The sequence below is a fragment of the Platichthys flesus genome, chromosome 20 (assembly GCF_949316205.1).
Source record: "Platichthys flesus chromosome 20, fPlaFle2.1, whole genome shotgun sequence".
Taxonomy (NCBI): Eukaryota; Metazoa; Chordata; class Actinopteri; order Pleuronectiformes; family Pleuronectidae; genus Platichthys; species Platichthys flesus.
Window position 1 is genome coordinate 16,646,905 of NC_084964.1, and position 21,536 is coordinate 16,668,440.

Consider the following 21,536-nt stretch of genomic DNA (forward strand, 5'->3'; position numbering starts at 1 on the left):
GAACATTTTATAGAAAGGACATAAATTAAAATGTGTGGAGCTTTTTAAAGTTCTTTTTCACATTAAAACGTTTTTACAAATCAAACAGTTGGAATTATAGGACACAATAATAATAATAAAGTAACCAGCTGAACTTCAATGAGTAGTATGGTCGACAGAGCGATTGTGGAAAGCACTTTAATTCCTTACACAATTGTTGAAGGTGGCTTACCTGCATTTTTTAAGGTACTTCATTTATCACATTAGTAAGGAATACACCCTTTGTTATCTTATCCATAATACTTTAGGATGTTGGGTGATAACATGTCATACTGATAGGATCATATGCTGTTACAGTAGCTTTTTAAAATCAAAATCCACAGTACAACAGGGTTATTCCAGGGTTAAAATGTTTATTGCCATTATACAAAACACACATAGAAAACATACAAAACTCATTACATTAAAAAATTCAAGTTTTGAGAAAGACCGTGGAAAGATTGTGTCCTTGTTAGCCTCTGGGCAAGTCCTCATCTGTCTTAATACCTCAGTATCTCCTCTGTCTCGGTGAGAAGATGGTGTTGGGGTTGCTGTCTCTTTCCTTCTCCTTCTCTCGCTCCTTCTGGCTGTTGGGAGACAGAGCTTCCTCCTTCTTCTTCTCGCTCTTAAAGAGATCTCTGCCCGTGCGCATTATGTGCTCCTCGATTTTGCGGTGGCGCTTCATGTCCGACAGCACCTTGTCCAGACGAGCTTCCCTTTTTACGGATGAGCGAGCTGAAGATCCTGGGAGGGAGGAAAAACATTTAAGTCAGTACAAAGAAAAACCTCCTGAAAGCTGAAGACAGTTCAGAAGTAGTTGATTTTGCTTCAGCTGCTCAAGAGTGCAAACATCGACGGTTATCACACCTGGGGTTCTGCGTCTGTTGATGAAGGCGTTTTTCGGAGTCGCTTTCATCTGCTCCTCATCAAAGTCAAACTCAGTCGGAGTAAGAGGCCTGAAAAAAAACAGAAAGTCATGAGCCTTCTCCTAAATCATTACACAAAAACCACAGTTTGATTCAAGATGATTGATAAATGGTCAAACTGACCTGTGCTCTCTCTCCTCCCTCTCCCTTCCCTTCGCAGCCTCATCCTCCTCCTCATCTATTTCAGGCGACTCTGTGCGTTCAGGCGTCGGGGGCCGTCTCGGAAGGGGCAAAAAGTTTAATTCCAGCATCTCTCCTTTAGCGAGGAGCTCATAGAGTCTTTTGATCTCGGCAGGGGGGGGCATCCAGTTTTTGGTGTCCTCCATTTCCTCGTCGCTGTACGCAAGCTCCCACTCATCCTCCGCCTCAACAGCCGGCTTCCCCTCCTCCCCGTTCACACCTGAGTCTGTCTGGGCGTTGTCCATGTTCGTCTCTCCTTCCGCTGCGTCCATGTCTCCATCTGAGGAAGCAGCAACAAGGAAGTTTAATGAAGGTTTTGAGTCAAAGTATAATCAATAAAACACTTTCCAAACTGACAAAAAAAACTAAAATCTCATTTTAGTTCTACTCTCATGTTCTTTCCTGCACTTTGAAAATAAGTCAACCTGAACTACAGAATGTTTTTCTATGAAACTTGGTGGGAGGATAGCACATGGACTAAAACTTTAGTTAAATTCCAGTTTCTATAGCACTGTGAGGTGGGTATTTTTTTTACATTTTCACAGATTTCTCGAGAAATAAGTCACGTAGAAAGTTCCGCGAGTAAAACATTGACATGTATCATATCAGACTTCTGTGGCATAAACGCTGTCTGCGCTTTTACAGCTATAGGAAGTAATTTGTTGTGTATTCCTAGATTTATTTATCTGTGTTCTTTTTGGGTCGTGACTAGGAAACTAGATACTAAAAGAAGTTCTACAACATAAATTCTGTATGTATTTGTCTTTCAAAGTGCTTTACTTGACCCAGGCCATTCAACAATGAGAGCCAGCTTCACTTCCATACGAGGTTACTAGCATAAAGCTTTTTTGGTCTAACTGGTCTTACTGGTCTTAGAATAGGAAGTGAGCATCTGTACCGTTGACTTTCAGACTTGCCATTACCCCCGCACCAAAAAAAGAGATGACCTCTTTCCTACTACTTAATCTCCCTCTGTTTTCCAGTATGTGTTTCTCAGGATTTACCATCTTCCTCTTTGGGTGCAGGGTCCTTCTCCTCCTCCTCTGTGGCAGCTGTCAGCTCTGTGTCTTGTTGCTCCGGTTTGTTCTCCTCCTCTGCAGCAGGTGTTTCCGTGTCCTTCACCCCCAGAGCCTCGATGCCCTCTGCCAATGAAGAGTGCGCGACCTCAGCCTGCATCCTGCCCCCTGGAGACCTGCACCCACACAGGGATCTGACTTATAACCACATGGTTGTTTATCAACACACGGGGTTAGCGGGGTCGTTCAGGGAGTTAGCTAACAGGGATCCCGGGCCTGAACCGTTCAACACGTGCTTAAAGATAAACGAATGAAACATCATCTTTATCTCCTTTGGATTTAACAGGGTTTCTAACATCAGGCCTAAACAGAAAATACAATGAAGCCAACGTATGAGCGTGCAATTACCGGATTATCGTGGATCAGTGACGTGGCGTTTAAACGGTGTCTTCGGATTAACTTTCCCGGGAGATAAAGTCACCGCCTGGCGCCATGAGACCTGCTAGGGACAAGAACCAGATCTGAATAGACGTAAACATTGCGCCATTTTGGATCCAACAACTGCGTGACAGTCCGCTCGGTCCGGCGAGACTGCGCAGCGCGTTCCCGCTGACTTAAACATCATGGGGATGGTCCGTCCGGAGCGCGGGTGAGCAACGCGCACTTCCAGCATCTGCGGTGAAGATCTGCGCTGACGTCAGTTCCTGTGCAACGCGCAATCCCGTACGTTTCTCAATTCCGATCGCACGGAATTGAAACGCGGACTATTTGCTTCAGTCTGCACGTTTAAAGCGTAAATGAAATGGTGAATATAAACCATAAAGTTCACGGCGACGTTTGACGCACGAGTACGTCTCATTAACGATGTGGCTCGACGTCAAATAGGCGCCAGTGTCCGGTCGGCCTCTGATTGGTCCGCAGTCGTTTCCGGTGGCAGCGCTCCTCTTTTGAAAAGTGTTCCGTTAGAGACGCTTCGACGCCATTGTTAAAAGTCGGTGTCCGCAATGTCGCCCAAAGTAGAACTTGGAGACTCACGAAGAGGGTTTTGAAGCGGGAGTTCTCTCACAACATCGGTACGTGTTGACGTTATATTCTCAATGAATCTGACGATGCAGCAACGCTAACTTTTAGGCTAACGACCCAGGCGCTTGCGTTACACGACGCTGTCTTAGCTAGTCCGTTAGCATAAAGAGACCATCGATAAATAGAGTGCACATAACTTTGTATTATCACTTTGCATTGTTTGTTGCCGACCAGTGATTCATTCTAACTTACTCCAATGGGTTTGAGCTGTTAAACTCTAGTTCCTGAACGAGAACATACGTGTCTAACTCGCTTGTTTTCCTCCAGGCGGTTTTGTTTTCACGGGTTCAACATGGCTCAGCGTGTAGCGACGGGTGACGGAGCGAGCAGGAAGACCTCCAGGGTTCGGGTGGCGGTCCGTCTCCGACCCTACATAGGCAAGCAGGACGATAAGAACGAGGGGCCGTGCGTGAGAGGCCTGGACTCCCAGAACCTGGAGATTACCAACTGGAGGAACGCCACGGAGACGGTCAAATACCAGTACGTGTTCCCAGTGTAACTCAACTGGATCTCTGAACAGTCCTGATGTGTTTCCAGCAGCGTGTTCTGAGAGTTGTGTGTGATGTGTTTTCAGCTTTGACGCGGTTCACTCGGAACAGACGACCCAGCAGCAGGTTTTCCTCTCCTCGGTGAAGCCCGTTCTACCGCACGCCCTCAATGGACAGAATGCCAGTGTGTTTGCCTATGGGCCAACAGGAGCAGGTGTTTAAAGAACACATTTACACCTTATGGCTGTATATTCCACCACCAGTTTACCCATTTCTCAATGGTATAAGTGGAATAAAAGTTGATGAGTTACCTGGTTTAATTTATAATGCTGAGTTTCAGTGTTGAGCTCACTCTATGAAGACTTTCCTTGGCTTAGTGTTTTTGTAGAGACTAATTGTTCTGTATTGGGCCAGAAAGAAATCTACCACCAGCAACTGTTTCTGGAAATATTTAAACTGGTATTAAAGAACTGGATTGGGGACAATATAGGTCAATGGGTAAAATGATTCAGAGATGTATAGATGATTTTGGCACAACACTATCTTACATGGTTTCTTTACTGCCACCTCTCAGGTAAGACACACACCATGTTGGGCAGCTCAGCTCAGCCAGGCATGATCCCCAGAGCCATTCGCGAGATCTTCAATCTGGTGAAAGCAAAGGATGAAGATGAGGGATGGGACTACAGCATCGGCATGTCTTATTTGGAAATTTACAACGAGAAGGTATGAATTGTTGGCTGGTTAACAAACAGATTAGTGTGACCCAGTGTCACTGATTCATAGTTATTTGTTATAGAATTAAAAGAAAGCAGCAATACATGACCTTTTTTTTATATTAACGAGAAGCAAATTTACTATTTAAACTACAAAAGAAAAAGTACTTGTAGCTTTTATACTTTTAGCATTATGTGCAGTTCATCATTGCATCCGTCTCATTCTCTCAGGTTCTAGATCTTCTATCGCCAAGCTCCCACGATCTGCCAATCAGAGAGGACAAGGACAAGAACATCCTCATCCCAGGCCTCACCCACACAACGATTTCCTCCTTCTCAGAATTTGACAAACTCTTTGTGCCTGCCACACTCAATCGGACTACAGCCTCTACCAAACTAAACGAGCGTTCCAGCCGCAGCCATGCTATTCTCCTCATCAAGGTGTGGGACTTTTCTAAGAGCGATACAGTCTGGTGTCCTCTGTCCTTAACCAACATAAGTCCTGGTTTTACATTTGTACTTTTATGTATGCTGCTTCTCAGCCTTGGAATTCTGTCCTCTACTCCTGCCTCTGTCTGACCATTTTCTGTTGCCCTTTCTAAAATCTTGATTTTTCTCCATAATCCAGGTTGTGCGGACTCAGCGTGCCTTTCCCAACAGACAACAGACAGGCAAGCTGTACTTGGTAGACCTGGCTGGTTCGGAGGACAACCGCCGCACCGGCAACCAGGGCATTCGTCTGAAGGAGAGCGGTGCCATCAACCTGTCTCTCTTCACACTGAGCAAAGTGGTGGATTCTCTGAACTCTGGCACTGCCGTCCGTGTCCCGTACAGAGACAGTAAACTAACACGGCTGCTACAGGACTCTTTGGGTGGCTCCGCGCACTCTGTCATGATCACAAATATTGCACCAGAGTACAAATACTACTTTGACACATTTAGTGCTCTCAACTTTGCTGCCAAATCAAAGCTCATCGTGAATAAGCCCTTCACCCGGGAGACTGTTGCTGTCCCTGTATTACCAGGTGAGTGAATGGGGCACACACCTTTTCATTCTGAGAATTTGATCTAAAAGCCAACAGGGGGCACCAGTGTCACATCCTGGAGGACGATAGCTTGAAGTAAACCGCCGGCCGTCTCTCGGCAAGATAGAAGTACTTTTTAAATATTTGCACCTCTGGTTTCTACAGTTTAGAGTTGATTTTCTGTATCATTTTCTTAAATACAGTCATGCTTTTCTCTTGGCATCAAATCAAGCACTGCAATGCAGCCCAAACCCATGTACCATCATCTAGATTGCTTTACACTCTGGAGAACCCCACCAACACTTGCTTGAGTGCACTTAATACCAAACTGCTAATTTCCCCTCTGCCTTCATCTCCAGTGAAGCGGGCCAGAGGTGACCAGGAGGCAGGAAGTTCTGGCACGGAGCCACAGAAGAAGAAACAGAAAGAGGAGAAGAAAACCGAACAGGATGCTTCATCGCCCTCTGCACATTCGGACAGGTTAAAAACCACTCACACATAGAATGACTCTTTGATTATTTGCCCGGCTAATACGACTTGTTAATTGATGTTTGACTGGAGCGAACACACTCCCTGTTTTCATAGCCACAGCTGAAAAGTTCTGCTTTATTGTCGAATGTTATCACGTGTGCCAGTCTTGTCTTTGCTGGAATATTCACCCACGATTCTTTGATCAGCCTGGTTGACCTTTTGACTTCTGACTCCATTTGAAAGCACATGACCTCCCTAACCTGTGGTCTCCCTACCTTTCTTTTATTGTGTCTACACCAGTTTGTCAGAACCATCAGTGATGGACAGATTATTAGCTCTGGAGAAGTTGATGATGAGCTGCCAAGACAAGGACAGAAACAGCATGCTTAATGATGTGGCCCAGTCTCGCAAGGAGATCCAGGTGAAAAAACACACTTATCACCTATATTGTTTCAACACATGTTACAGGTACATACTCTGCATAGTGTATGTATTTTGTTGATATTCTGCTTCAGCCTTTGCCAGTGTCAGACTTTCTGTCCGTTTGCTATTCTACCAAATGCTGATACTCTTCTTCCTAGATGTTTGACAGCCAACCTCACCCCTCTGTGGTTTTTGCAGGAGCTCAAAGAGAAGCAGAAGAAGTACGAGAGCCAGGCTCTTCTGATGAGCCAATCGGCCAACCAGGAGCCCGCCTTTAAGAACACCTCAGCTCCTCTGCAAAGAAAAACGTCAAATGCTACACGACCCAATAAGCAGCAGGCGGTCGTCCAACCCCTACAAGGTCAGTTTGACATTACAGAGATGGATAAATCATTTCTAATTATGAAAATCTTTCCTATTTGATAAAGCTTTAGTTTTCCTGCCTCCCAAAGAGTAGTGACTCACTCCTTCTATTGTGTTGAATCACTGGAGCCAATGAGCTGCAATGTGATATTAGAGCTCAGTCGACATTATAGGAGTCAGATATGATATCAAATAACGATGAGTAGAGAATTTTTATTTACACCCCTCAGCTGCTCAGAGTCGGGACATGGACGATGCACTATTTAGATTTTATTTCATCAACAGACTATTTGACAGTTTCAATGTGAAAATTCTTGTGTATCCTCCTATGTTGTGAATATTGCCTCATTAAGGGATTACTTGAATTATTTATTAACTGATGTTGTGGTTTCCCCCCCACCAGTATCCCAGCTCCAACCTCTAAAGCAGCTCGCAGTCGTCAAGAAACAGTCGGTCTGCGTCAAGAAGAAAGAGAGGAAGCTTTCAGACCAGGTTGAGGTCAGCGTCTGAGCCTTTCCTGCAGATTCACAAGCAACAGATAAAAGCTGATGCTTTAGTTTCAGTTCATTTTTGACGATTGACGCAACAAAACAAACATCCTCTTCAGGCCAATACAGACAAATAAATGTTGACTGATCAATTATTTTCATGTACTGTATATTCTCTGTACAGGCTATTATTGTCCTAATTACTTGGTCTGGTCTTACTTTCTCAGCTTCCAGGTGGTAAAGAGAATATAATGGAGACTAGTTGGGAGTCCCAACTGGACACGTCTGTTCTGGAGCATTCCAGGCAAAAAATCCTGCAAGTTCTTAACTCTGGCTCCCTCAAGGAGCTGAAAGGTCTGCAGCTGATCGGTGACAAGAAAGGAAAGCTCATCCTGGGTTGGAGGGAGATCCATGGCCATTTCTTAAAGGTCAGAAGAGGGAAATGTTGCTCTTAGGCCGATGTATAATGTTACCCGAGCCACTTTGTTGTCTTTTCCTAACTTCAGGTGATTGATGGGATTAGAGATTTTAATGTACCCCCTCTGTCATCTGTTTTGCAGTTGGAAGATCTAGTAAAAGTTGAGGGTATGACCGAGAAGAGATTCTCTTCCTTCATGAAGGTAAGTGGAACCAGAGGGAAATGATTGAGCTATGGCTGGATTTTCCATCTAGCTCTTTGGTTTCTGACTAAGTTACTGCGAGTAATGAAAGAAATTTACTGTTTTGTTTGGCAAGTCAGAAATGTTAGCAACACAATATTGATTATACATTTAATATAAAAAAGGGTATTGCAACTTCCAAAAACTGATAATCTTATTTGATTGAATATAAACAAACTTAATTTGTAAAGTGTTATGAATTTGAGCGTTCCTTTTCAGAAATACTTGCAAAATGCTAATGTGGCTAATGACTCTGGCTCATGCTAATGTCCTGGAGGTTGTGACCAGCTTTACCACATTACGCTGCTTTGAGGATGATCTCGTTTTACTCGTTGCTCACGTTCATTTCTTCTTTCTTTTCAGGCGAACATCCTGAGTGCCATGGGAAAGTGATTTTTTTTTTTTAAAAGTTTTTATTTTAATGTTTTAATAAAACCCACGTCAAATGTATATAATTCCTATCACAAGTTTTTATTTGTCATGACTTTCTTTGTCTTATGTTTTTGTAGTTACATCTGTGTGCCAGCTGGCGGCGCACTGTGCTTTTTAATAAACGTCTGGCATGACATTGAATGTTTGGTGTGTTTACTTGGTGACGATGAGCCAAAGTGATGGTCACCTTCACATGTGGTCAGATGTCCTCCACGCTGCTCACGAATCAACCGTGAGCCTCTGCGGCGGCAGCGCTGCCCGTTTCCAGTTTGAAAACCTGATTTGGCTCCTTTGTGAGCTCCTGTCTGTCAGGAGGAGACACCTTGTTATCACAGACTGGGAGCTGCATCAGTGGATTTATACCACAATCTAGCGCCCCCTGCCTCCAGCCCCTCCCACTGCACGTAGTCTGCCTGGTTTTCACTTTTCATTACACACACACCTCCTGAGATCCACCCCGCCGTCCAAGAGGCTGCTCATCCATCCATCCCAACAACACACTGCGCTGCAACGAGACGCTCCACCAGCTCCGCAGCTTTCTCACGCACACGCACCACAACAACACAACTCTGCACGTCTGCTGGATGTTGAGATGCTCGGTTGCGTCTGATGCTTTTCTTCCTTCTCCCTGAAACGAACGCCAGCACGATGCCAGAGCCCAGGATGGAGCGACTGGATTAAAAAGGTCAGTTTGATTTATCTTCGCCGCCTCCTCCTCCTCCTCTTGTGCATTAATGAGAAACACACTAGGAGTGTCATCGATTTGCATTCATGCTTTTTTTTGCATGAATTCAATGCAACCTGCATGTTTTTGTTCCTTCTTGCATCTGAATTCTAAGCAGCAGCAGGAGGAGGCTAATTAATGAGCAGCCTCCCTCCCGCTCCCCCTCCATCATCCTTCCATCCCTTTCTCCTCCATTCCACTATGTTCCCTTTGTGCTCCTCGTTTTTTTTTTTACTTCCGAGGCCTTTTCACCTTTTGTTCCGTGCACAACAAGCGGCCGCCATGAGCACACACACGGTGAAATAGAGCTATGTACACACCTGCACGCAGAGCATGGCTGCCCGTGTGCTTTCTAAAGGAACCTGCCTCCATCTGCCTTTGTGCTGAGCCTGACCCGCTTCTCTGCGCTCACCTGATATCTCGGGCCTGAAGCTCAGTGAACCACAGCGTTTCATCTGTTTGCCTTCAGCCTGATTATCTGCACGAGCACTGAGCAAAGAGAGAAACATGGGATTCATTAATGTGATGTTGACTCTGGGTCTTTAGGGACTGCGTGTAAATTATCGTTTAGAGGAGGTGGACAAAACAAAACATTGCCCCCATCCTTCAATTTTCCAAAAAAGAAAATACATCTATTTATATGCTAGTGTATAAGGGTTTTTATCAATTGCTAAGGTTCCATACACATAGATGTATTGCTAAGGCATCGTGCAAACACTGTTGGAGGTGTCACCACCAATGTTTTGATGTCTGCTCACAAAGAAGAGTTTAAAACCACAACCTTCACTCAGGAGCAAACAAATTATATTTTATCGTGTTAACTATTTATATCTTGATATAATCTTTAACCATAGTCCCTCCCTAGTGTATACAAATTGGTACAACTGTTTATTAAATGCAGTTAGAAATAATTGGCGTTCTCTTACAGAAGATAAAGCATCTGATTCTGCATTGCACTCCTGTAATATCTTCACAACGGATTGTGTGAAATGTGATCAGAGTGGATGCAGCAGAACCGGAGATATCACATCTGTCTGTCCCAGTGACCACATGTAGAATAATGAGCACTTCCACTGTCTCCCATTACCACTTTCAAGCTGTATCCAGTGGATCCCAGAATTCATTGTGGTGTGCGGTTCCTCTTCAGCACATTTCTCGGCTTTAATTCTCTTTTCGCTTGAATTTAGGACAAACAGTATCGAGCAGATAAGAAGAGGCTGGAGTTCTTGCTAAATTATCTTTCTACATGACACCAAACAGCTTAATATTTCATATCAGACACTCAACATCAATAATAAATACCACACCATTTTATTAATACCTTTGAAAAATGCTCTTTTGTTCCAGTAGACCCACAACATTTGGATTTATTGTCTTTATTATCTGAAGCACATCTTCCACTCTGTTTTACCTGTACCTCTGTATTGATCCTGCTTAATCGATTATGTTGAAATGAAGCCATCAAATCATCTGAGCTTGATTTATTTGTGCAAAGAACAGGACGTGCACGCTACAGGGATTACATACCACATTTGTCCGTTTTCTCAAAAATGACTAATTGATCTCATTAGCTTCTTAATATGTTTGAGTGAGGTAAATAAACCCAGAGACAAGGATGTCCTCACGTGGCAAAATGCACAGAATGACCTGTGGTGAAAATATTTGACCTTCACATTTATTTATTTGTTGGTAATAAATTAAAACATATATCTTGGATAAACCTTTAGAAGTTTCCCCCTTTTAAAAAGAACCAAATGCACCACCCTCCCTCTCGTGTGATCCTCCTCCCCACGCTTTTCAAACAGTCCCTAAGAATAAGGATGAGAGCAGGTTGGTTAAAACCATTTTCTCATTCTCACGTGTCACAGACAGGCAGAGCAAATAGGACTGGACCACAAACAGAGGCTTCATTTTGCCAGCAGTCAACATGGCCGTGAACATGCTACCATCTCCTGCGTGGTCCGGGGAGGAACAACCATCGCTGCTGGACCAGGACGCCTCTCAGTCGAGCCACGCCTCCGTCTCCTTCTCCATGCCCTGCCCACAGCTGTCCGTCGGTGAACCCCTCATCCACGGCGGCAGCAGCCCGGCCAGCACGCGGCCCCCCCGCAGCAAATCCAAAGGAGAGCTGGTCATCGTCATCAACGAGAAACTGCAGAACAGTAAGTGACTGCGTTTGACCTGATAAGGCAGCGGGTGGGTCATGCAGCTGCTTAGTCAGCTCGCTCAGGGAGAGTCACATTCCAGTGCACAGAAGGACACACACACACTCACACACATACACACACACACATCTACACACACACACACCTCTGCCAGTGTTTCAAACATCTGCGTGTCCTTTCCCTCCCACATGTGTAGGTAATGGGATTCATCCAGTTCCTGCTGAGACCACCTCTCCAGTCATCTCCTCTCCTCCCAGAAGACAACACTCCATCTCTTACCCCCATCACAACAAGACCAGGAAGGGCAGCAGGGCCAGCTCCATCGGCTACACCGCCTTTTCCCCGAGGCCCTCCATTTCCCGCCACTCCAGCGTCGCCACCGTCCCGCCCCTGGACCGCACCAAGGTGAAGGACTACCTCCTGCTGTCCGTGCTGGCCTGCTTCTGCCCCGTGTGGCCCATAAACATCGTGGGATTCGTCTACTCCATCATGGTAAGAGTCAGCTTGGTAGTTGTGTAGGACTCTGTGACCTGTAGTCTGTTCTAACAGATGGTTCAATCTTCTCCCTCAGGCCAAGAACAGCCTGGAGCAGGGAAACCTGGACGGTGCCGTGCGCCTGGGTCGCGTGGCCAAGATGCTCTCCATCGTCTCACTGGTTGGGGGGACGCTCATCATCATCGCCTGCATTGTCAACCTGGCCAGTGAGTGTCCCAAATCTGACCTTTAAACATTAGCCGCACCTTTTCACCCTCTGTGAAGACGTGCATGGCCGGTTCTCTCCCCTCAATCCTTCCTTTTTCATCTCTGAAGTTTGACTCGATAGATTTGCAGCAGTAGCTTTGCTGTCGCTGATCCTCTGGGTTTCAAAACCGGCCACTGTCACTGTTTATCCCATCCCGAAATTATATTTACCTCCGTTAGCACAATGTGTTCTCTGATATTATCACATCTACGTCTGCACAACACTGCACTAGCTGCAAAGCCTGCACCAGTCCTAACACACTGCAGGAACCATGTCAACGCCCCACAGAGATCAGAGCGTATTAATCACATTTGCCTCTGACTCAGATCTTCATTTTATTAAATCTTCCTCTGTAATACCAGGGCAGCCTCCTGCTGGAACTGACCGCATGCCTCAGATCGCTGTGTGTGTGTCTGTTGAGTGATTTGTGCTTTCTGTTGTGCGCCTCAATCTGTTCGCTTGTGCACTATGTGAAGCCCGGTTGTCACTGTACCACATGTATAAGATGTATGTATCCATGTGACATGTGGACTTGCAGGAGACCAATAAATGCATTTATTGTACCTGGCGAATAAAAAGATTCTGATAACAGATCAGTGATTATTACTTATTAGTGGAAAAAAATGAGTATTTACAGGACTTGATATTTAAGTATATTCGTTTATGAAGGGTTAGGTGACTTCTCATCTGTGTGTTTTCGACCACGGACAGTGTCGGCCTGTTGGGTCTCATTAAGCCAAGAGATGTAGCAATTAACTTAATCAGCATGAGAGCAAATGCACGCACAACTTGACTTGAAGGGCTCTGGGACTCGACAACACTTGTTTTCTCGTGATGTAATTGTCCTCTGTGGTCTGTGAAAGTGAATACGTCCATATAAGGTTGCAGAATATTCAGCTCTACCTTCAACTAATACACTTCCTTCTCTTCTTTTAGTAAATGTGAAAACCTGAGTTTCATCCCAGGGTGAAACTGGATAGGACAACTGACCGACTGGCCCTCACCTGCACCACCGTCTTTACCACCTAGTCATTACCTGGATGTGTGACCTATATACACCCAATATACAGCGCTTACTCATATTTCTGTAGTCTATAGAGGTCCTTTTTCGCCAACGGAAGAAAATGACATATGCAAATGCTGCTGCATTGAGTTTTGGGGGGGGGGGGGGTTGTCTGATGTTAGATGGAGAGAGGGGCAGTCAGACTAATCGGCCCCTTCTTATTCACGCCACCACGCTCAGAACGATTCTCGAGAAAGACACAAACTCTTCGCCGTCCGCAGAACTGACTCAAACCAGTGGGACGAGAAAACCAGTGGAGCTGGTAACCCAACATGAAACAGGAAGCGACTCATGCAAGTCCCCACAAATGTCCGCCAACTCCATCCCTCACCGCTCCGACAACACAGTTTCAGCTCGCCGTTAAATCCCCCTCCGATCCACGGAGACGCTCCTGGATTTGTGTCACGGAGCAGAGATTCATCCTCTCTCCTTCCCGGAGAAGAAACACTTTCAATCATCGTACGCCGTCTCCTCCCCGGTCTCCTTCTCCTGACTCCTGCCATACATCACGTGTTTGAGAAGCGAGCGTACGGGGGGGCGAGGAGGATGAAAGAGAGGCTTACCAAGGACTAGCTATGGCTGCTGAAAAAGGAAAGGGATTATGGGAAGTCTTGCACAGAATGCACAGTCGTCACTGCGAGGAAAACATGTGCCAAAAAGGAATTTAGTGTGAAAAGTTTCTCACTTTGTGAAAAAGAAAAACACAACTCTGATCGTAGAACTGTTGTTGTAGAGGGTGTTTCCACTCGGCTGAGACTTTACTGTATAATCACTCGACACCACTGAGCACTGTGACCTGAGAGCGGCTACATGTCCACCTGATTAAAAAACCCACTGCAGCAGGAGACTCACTTTACAGTGAAGCCAATTCCGCTGCGTCATCTCGAACCTATCTTTTTGATAATGTTTTTTGTAAGCGATCACTTTGAAACCGAGGGAGATTTGTAACGTGACGCTCCTCGGTGCCGTGTGTGTGTTGACAGGCGGTGGGAGTGTTGTGTGCGAATGGGAACATCACGATTTGGTTAAACAAATTTAATAGCTCGTGATTGCAGGAAGGGTTGAGGCTCAATCTGCATCCACAGATCGCTGGCACTTGTTTCTCCCATTAAAAACCATGAAAACTGTTGAATTTGATTAACACTTAACTATCTATGCCCTGTTTGTTTGTAATATTGTCAGATGATGCACATTTGCTGTGATAGAACTAATGTTTACATCTGGTTTATTCTGAATATTATTACATTTCCTGTGTGTTCTAACCTCTAATCTCTGATTCTCAACTAAAACAATCGAGTTTCATTGACAATAGATAAAACTCCTTATTTATTTACCGTATCCTGGATCTGGAATCAAGTACAGAGAGTTTCAGACCTGCAGATAATTTTATTTTTTCTCCCTCTGTTTCTATTTAATATGTAAATTAATTATAATCAACAGTCAATGTATTCTGCAGATATTATTCTCAATATTGTGATAAATCTCTAGTTGGTATGAGTTAGCATTAAGTAGTTACGTAGGCACAGGCGCTGCCACCGGGCTAATATAATCTTTGTGGTTACTGGCATGTTGTGGATTTCTATTCATGTACGACGATAGAAGCTGAAAGACCTGCAGAGATAAAGCTGGCACTTGGAATATTATACTTCTGCAGCACATTCATAATAAAGACACAATGCATGTAACATGTTGTCAGTGTGGTTTTGAGGAGGTGAATAGAAGCGGCGGGTGCTGATTAAATTAAATGAAAAGTCAAAAAAAGGAGTGATATCCAGAGAGATTAGCCACTAAAGAGAGATTGTGTTTTGCAATTAATCTGATGAGAGGAACCAAAAAAAGAGAAAGTATTAATATAGTTCTCTGTACTGTGACGGTGTTTAAGCTGCATGAGAGCACCTGCTGTTGACGGGAAGACTTAACTACTGAGAGGAGCGGCCCCTGAGCCAATGAAAAGCTCCGGATGAGAATTAAATACTCAGATGACCTCAACTTATTCAAAGCAAAAATATCTCTCATATTCTCAGAGGTTATTTTTAAACCCAAAAACAAGTTATCGGCTGCTCAGCTTAACAACTATGAGTATTTATACCTGAGAGATTGGGTAAAACATGTAATTTATTTACTTCGATTTGTTTTAAACTAAACTGAGAGATGTGGGCAAACCCAAGTTATAGATATTCAGTGACTTGAATATCTTTGTATATCTGTTTATTCAATGCTCAGTATAACACATATCTCCTCCAAGGCCCAACAGTCCCCAAATCAAACTCACTAAATCTGGATTTTTATTTTGATCTGCACCAAATTGCCCACACTCATAAATAACAGTCCCATTAACATGTCCGGTTTGTTAAAATCCAGATCCTGGAGTTATTCTCTGAGAAACCAAGGAAAAGTTGAGAAATGCCCTCTGTCAAATTGTTAGATAACAGAAAACCAATTCCTGGATCCGCACCAACATTTTAGAAGTTCTTTTTTTAGTCAAACACCGCCAAGCGACCACATGTATTTATTTTAAACCGAAAAACGCAGATGAAAAGTTAACCTTGGCGGAGGTCAAAACGATAAGCTATAGCAAATTCGGCATCACAACACAAAGAGGTACTTTACATAAACACAGAAAAACACAGAACACACTCATTTATTATATAAAAGATGATTTAAGTCCCATTTAGCAAGAAAAACAACAAACATCTGGTTTATTTTCGTGTTTCCAGAATCTAACAGCTCAATTAGCAGAAATCACAGCATCGGAATACAACCCATTCCTGAGCCTGACAGCCTGAAGTTATTTCTGTTTGTACTCAGCTAATTAACAGCAGGTATACTCAGCTCCCAGAGGGATCCCAGCACCAGACAGGGGCCCGTCCAGCTGCAGGAAGTGGGTCGGGGATTATCCAGCTGGGTCAAACAAACACTGAGGCTGTGAGGCAACTTGGCAGCGTTTGAACGCATCACGATCAAGCTGTCGGTCCACAGGAGGCGACAGCGTAATGAGATACAGTACACTGACCTGTGGCCATGCTGTTCTATTAATCAGCCAGAGTAATCGTTATGAGAGTGAAGTCATGCTGCGATGGCTGGTCAGGGGTTTAGCTGTTTTTTAACCTTTAAAAGTAAAACAATATATATAAATATTATTTTAATATAATGAGATAAGGAAGTTTTCACATCAAAGGGTTTTACTTACTTTAACAACAATTATTTACACTGCAGTAACAGGTGCCTGGTGTTCATCTATCTATCTATCTATCTATCTATCTATCTATCTATCTATCTATCTATCTATCTATCTATCTATCTATCTATCTATCTATCTATCTGTCTATCACAATAAGGGATACAGAATGGAATGAGTTAATTGAATTATAATTGAGAACCTTTCCAACATCCACACATATAGTTTAGTTAAACAAGTCACACATGATGGGGCTTCAGGCTGTTATTTGTCTCATTATTACTGAAGTCAGCAGCAACCTGCACTATCACAGTGCAGGCTGTAGGTGGCAGTACTGCAGCCACATATTTGTTTATGTTTCACACGTTTTTAGATTTTTGCGAAGATTAGTTGAGCTTCAGACACCAGCATTCGCTCAATAACGTGGGCAGAACTAAAATTATTATATTTCCTCTAAAATCAAACATTTACAGGAATCAGCATTCCAGGAAACCAGGCGGCCAGGTGGTAGTGACTGAAATACATTATTTGATGACGTGCTACTCTCCTCGTAGCTGTCATCCTTATACTTTATATGTTTTCATCAATCAGCACTAATGATAGAGCTCATCCCTGGTTTAAATAAATGTTTGAGTTTTCACAGAAATCTGCTAAACCACAGGGTTTCAGGTTAATCCTCCCTGAGTGAAAATAACTACTTTTATTCTGTTAAAGGTTATTTTAATGTCTATATAGGGCCCTTGTGCAATAATGAGTGACATTTCATTTCTCCTCTCAGGATTATTAAAACATCATCGTATTGTTAATGTGATTATAACTTGATGAGTTCTCACACGTTTCATGTTATTGTATCATCTGACGTTTCTTTTAATTAAATGTCTTTATCGACACAGGAACGTTTTTCATAATGAATATGTTCCGTCCTCAAGTGTCCGCTCTCATTTTTCACAGTAATCTCAGATTGGATCTTTTCTGCAGCTTCATAAATTAAATGTGTTTTATTACACATGGACCTTGACTATGCAATGTTTTATTTATGTATCTGTGTTAAACCACAGGAGAGAAGTGTGACCTCAACTTTATAATCTCCACCTTTTCCTACCAATGAATTTATTAAGGCTTACACAGATTTACGGCTTCTGAATATCTTCACACCAGTCCTAATACAACTTGTTGGGTCCTTGTTTTTCATTTTTAGTTTATGCTCGCCTCTGAATGTGCCTGTTTTGCAAAGATTACTAAAAGCATTCTTGTAGATATATTTTAAAGCCATTATGTAGCTTTAACATGGCTGTGTGTAAGTTTGTTATATTGCTGCAGAACAAACATTTACGTTGACAGCTGCTTCTTACCAATCCAGCAGAAATCTTGCAAGTTCTATGTCTTATTTCTAGGTTCAGTCATGTGTCAATGGAGGAGCTGCAAAGTAAGAAGTTCAATGTACGTGTGAAGCCTGTTTTACTGTACGAATGACAGTAATGAATCATTCATCATCTAAATATCTCAAACCCTAACCCTGATGCTAACCCTAATCGAACAGACAACATTGTTATTTCATCGTTCTTTAACAATGGTAGTAAAGTTCTTGAATCATGAACCATCGAAGAGAAAAATGGAGTCAGCGGATCCTCCCGCCTCGGGCTGCGAAGCCGAGACACAAAGTACCAACCAGCCACGAGTATTAGTGAACGTGTTGACGCTGAGACAACTGGACAAGTGTCATGATCTGCAGAAGCTCTGCAGTGAGGCGTGGGTCACACACGTCCAACATCTCATGAAGAGGACGATGGGGGGACTGATTGTCCCTGAAGGCTTCTGCTCCGACTAGTAGGACATCAAGCATCTCTGCAGGCTGTGGGATGAAAGGTTTGGTGTATGTGCCAGCTAAGGCCTCTGATGTTATTGCATGTCATCGTTCAAATGTCGGGCTAAAATTGGGGGATATTTGTATAAGATAATGCTCAATACATGATATTTGACTTTACTTAACTCTGCAGGAATAAACAAACTTTTCCTTGTTTGTGTTTTCCTTGTTGAGAGGATCTGTGGAGGACAGATCCCCCACAGGGTCTGATGTTTGAGCTCAGGGAGAACAAACAGTGACTAAGATGAAACACAAGGAGACGTCTCTGATTTCCCACGAAGCTTCTTTCCCGCTCAGGACACCCGAGAAAATGCAGCATAATCAGAAACTGTGCAGCTGCAATGAGCTTCTGTTGTTGTTGTTGTTGTGACACCTCATCTCAATCTAAAGTGAGCCTCAGTCCCGACAGTAAGACGCTGCAGGTGAGTCAGAGACATCAGCTTGGTTTGACCCTCAGGGAATGACCGTCCATCCCAGAATACTCAGAAAGCATGTTGATCAAACACCTCCCGATGTCCTGATACTGACCTCTGACCTTCCCCTTCAAATGGTAAAAGCAAAGATGATGTAAATATAATGATCAACATCTTGACTCCAAGGTATATATGTAATAGGCTACCAGTAAATCTACATGGAACATAGTTGAAGTTTACTAAGAACTAACCCTAACCCTAATTCTTGGGAGGGGCTTTTTAATTAACAGATTCTGTTTTTTAATAATCATGGTCCCTATGGCCCTATGTGCCCGTTGTAAAACTTATTAAAGCTCAAACCCTCCTTATCTTTGGTTTCATCTTAAATGATCTAATTTGGGCAAATTGATTTGACTTGTAGTTTAACTAAAGTTTAAATATGGTATAATTTGTATTTTTTGCATTGAACCTTAACAAAAATCCAGTTTTTAAATACCACTGCTTAAATGTTCGACATAGAAAAACTCAACCATTATTTCAGAAAGATTATTTTAAATGTAAAACAAAGGAATGTTATAAATTAAGTGATATTCAATTATCAAAAACTAAGTGTTCAAATCATATTTTCTTTAACCTCTGTGCTCCGTTAAGCCGACCCCTAGATCTGTTCTGCTCATATTACTCAGAGGAGAAGCTGCAATTACAGATCCTGGACACTAGGAGGCAGCGCTGTCTTTACTGGGCCACCCGTAATCTTTTCATGAACATAAAGAGATTTCAAAGAAGCCACTGAGGAACAATGAAGAAATGGAATAGAAGCTCAAGGATTCACGCAATAAATCAATAAGAATGTTTTTATGAAAAAGAAAACGAACCATGCGCACACTTTATGTTCCAGAGGACAAACATCCAGACGTCACAATATCTATTTACATATGAACACCACTGGTTTCTTCAGCATGCCTCATGGACCACGGCAGCGTGTGTACAATTAAAACCTGTAAACCAGAGTAAAGCAGCAGCGATGGAGAGTCAGAGAGCCAGAGTACGACGAGCACGCACAACAGCCTGCTCTGAAACCTCTCCTCTTTATTACACCACCGTCCTCCTCCTCATAAATAAAAAGTAGGTAAACATCAGCTTGTCATCAATAAGAAAACACATCGAAACAACCGTGAGTGGAACCAACATGGTCTGGAGTTGATCAGAGCCACACACCTCAGCAGGGTCACGACACCATGATGAACACTTCGCCCTGCGGCAGAGTCCGGCACATATTCGTCTTTAAGTTTGTTCCGTCAACACCAAAACATGCAAACATACTGGACACAAACCATCAACATGGAAGAACCAATTATCTTATTAGGTTGTGCTGTGTGCAGGCAATCCAACGCCCAATCAGATCCATAGATACAAAACAGTAGTAAGACCACTTGGAAATCTTCGGAAGCATTTAGGCAAATACATTATTGCAAGGGAGAGGTATGTGTGCCGTGAGACAGGATGGAGCCAAGATGGAGCCGGTCAAACGTCAGCGGTGGATGAGAGTAACAGGCCAAATTCAGGAAGAGCCAGAGAACCGGACACGAGAGGCGAACCGCAGGATGATTCAACTTTCTGTCTCCTTTGGCTTTTTCACGATTTCAATTTTCTCTGTGATTGAAATCTGACCGGCTTGGCGCAGTGCGCAGGAGCATGTAGATGAACACAAAATGCACAAAAGGGACATGGATCCCCATGAATATGATTATGAATATTCTCCCTCTCGGAGGCCTTGTGGCAGGGATGGTCTCCCCCGATTTGAATCAGGTCTATTTAGCTCCACGATTAGAGCATTGATCTCTGAATGGAAACCCTTTGGGATGATGCTGTCGTGAATTATGAACTCGTTTTATGACACAGAGAAAGTAGGATATGAATCCGTCACAGTCATGCAGAAAGTCCTCGGAGCATGCGATGTAACGTCTCTCTCGTCCTCCGGTGGTCTCCTCGGTGTCGGGGGGGTGCAGGAGGCTCAGTTCATTCCTGCACCGTGGATCCCGGCAGCTCGTTGGTCAGCGTGTGCCAGCGCTCCACCTTCGTGCCCTTGTTTTTCAGACATTCTATCCAGTGCTGCAGAGTCTCTCCCTGCGAGTGACACCCCAAGGACACACCCCCTGAGAAGAGCACAGATCAGAAAATGAAATCAGTCAACATAGACATACAATGAATATGTTTGATAAAAAAGTAGCAAGTAAATAAAAGTTTTAAAAAAGTAACTGCAAATGTCTATGAGTAAGTTTATCTCGGCCAAGGAGGTTAGGCTCTTATCTCTGTTTGTCGATTAGTTTGTTTGTGTTTTTGTATATATGTTTTTTTGTGTGTTGTTGAACTACTGGACGGATGACCAGGATCAGTTCTTATTTCTCATTTAGTAATTTGTTTTAAATGAATTAACGAGGCTGCCGGGGTTGATTGCACTCAGGGGTTTTTTCCTGAACAAATCAATTGCTTGAAAAGTAAATTTGATTTCAGTGGACAGATTTTCTCCGGTTGAAGACAAACCCAGAAATAACTCTCTCCCACTCGTAGACCGAGTTTAGTACGAAGCTCATTTTCAGCCAAACACTCCTTTGGCAACTCAGCCGTGCAAATTACCGACAGGGCTGCACTCGGATGATTGTTAGTAAGAGAGGACATCTTTAAATATCTTAATCAACATCCGCCACGTTAAGAGACAGCCAACTGGTCGGTGTTCCAGAAACCAGCAGCAGGAAGCGATCCACTGCCGCAGTGCTTATGCTGTCCACTCACCGATGAAGTCGTTGGACTTTCCCAGATCGTAGTCCCACACCGTCACCTCCAGCGTCTTGGTGGCCAGCTCTGAGAAGGAGATCTCATAGAAGAACTCCTGGGGGGAAGACAATGAGGGGAAAGGGGAAGAACTGAGGTCAGGGGATCACACCTACAAATTGTTCTACTTCTCCAAACCTCTTAGACACTCACTAATGAGGCAGCGGATATTAATATGCAAACTGTAATTGGCTGTCCTCTTAAACTAGCTCTTACATTCAACTATGCATGCAGCGCAGTGTCCCTGAGGAAGCTTAAATGAGCTGT

General features: G+C 43.6%; 4 protein-coding genes across 5 annotated transcripts in view; 2 read left to right on the forward strand and 2 right to left on the reverse strand.

Annotated features, from left to right (window-relative positions):
• Positions 1–372: 372 nt before the first annotated feature.
• Positions 373–2,738, reverse strand: pagr1 (PAXIP1 associated glutamate-rich protein 1). Its single transcript, XM_062378546.1, has 5 exons — positions 2,549–2,738; positions 2,129–2,316; positions 1,068–1,404; positions 886–974; positions 373–762 (listed from the first exon to the last, which is right to left on the reverse strand). Exons 2-5 carry the CDS (start codon positions 2,298–2,300, stop codon positions 527–529), a joined length of 834 nt encoding a protein of 277 aa, XP_062234530.1. The 5' UTR covers positions 2,301–2,316; positions 2,549–2,738; the 3' UTR covers positions 373–526.
• A 298-nt stretch (positions 2,739–3,036) lies between these two features.
• kif22 (kinesin family member 22) lies at positions 3,037–8,424 on the forward strand. The gene is made up of 13 exons (XM_062378545.1): positions 3,037–3,213; positions 3,491–3,703; positions 3,798–3,925; positions 4,286–4,437; positions 4,659–4,868; positions 5,056–5,452; positions 5,812–5,932; positions 6,224–6,344; positions 6,545–6,707; positions 7,113–7,207; positions 7,425–7,625; positions 7,758–7,817; positions 8,220–8,424. The coding sequence occupies exons 2-13, from the start codon at positions 3,516–3,518 to the stop codon at positions 8,247–8,249; spliced, it is 1,866 nt and encodes a 621-aa protein (XP_062234529.1). The 5' UTR covers positions 3,037–3,213; positions 3,491–3,515; the 3' UTR covers positions 8,250–8,424.
• Positions 8,425–8,749: 325 nt separating this feature from the next.
• On the forward strand, positions 8,750–14,651 carry prrt2 (proline-rich transmembrane protein 2). The gene is made up of 5 exons (XM_062413724.1): positions 8,750–8,973; positions 10,881–11,174; positions 11,374–11,669; positions 11,749–11,878; positions 12,856–14,651. Exons 2-5 carry the CDS (start codon positions 10,940–10,942, stop codon positions 12,870–12,872), a joined length of 678 nt encoding a protein of 225 aa, XP_062269708.1. The 5' UTR covers positions 8,750–8,973; positions 10,881–10,939; the 3' UTR covers positions 12,873–14,651.
• A 4,613-nt stretch (positions 14,652–19,264) lies between these two features.
• LOC133931679 (double C2-like domain-containing protein alpha) overlaps positions 19,265–21,536 on the reverse strand; it is a 36,851-nt gene continuing 34,579 nt past the window's right edge. For both annotated transcript variants that reach the window (XM_062378618.1, XM_062378617.1), the window contains 2 exons: positions 21,231–21,327; positions 19,265–20,593 (listed from right to left, as the gene is read on the reverse strand). In XM_062378618.1, the coding sequence (XP_062234602.1) occupies positions 20,457–20,593; positions 21,231–21,327 (234 nt within the window). In that variant the 3' untranslated portion in view covers positions 19,265–20,456. The remainder of the gene's footprint in view (positions 20,594–21,230; positions 21,328–21,536) is intronic.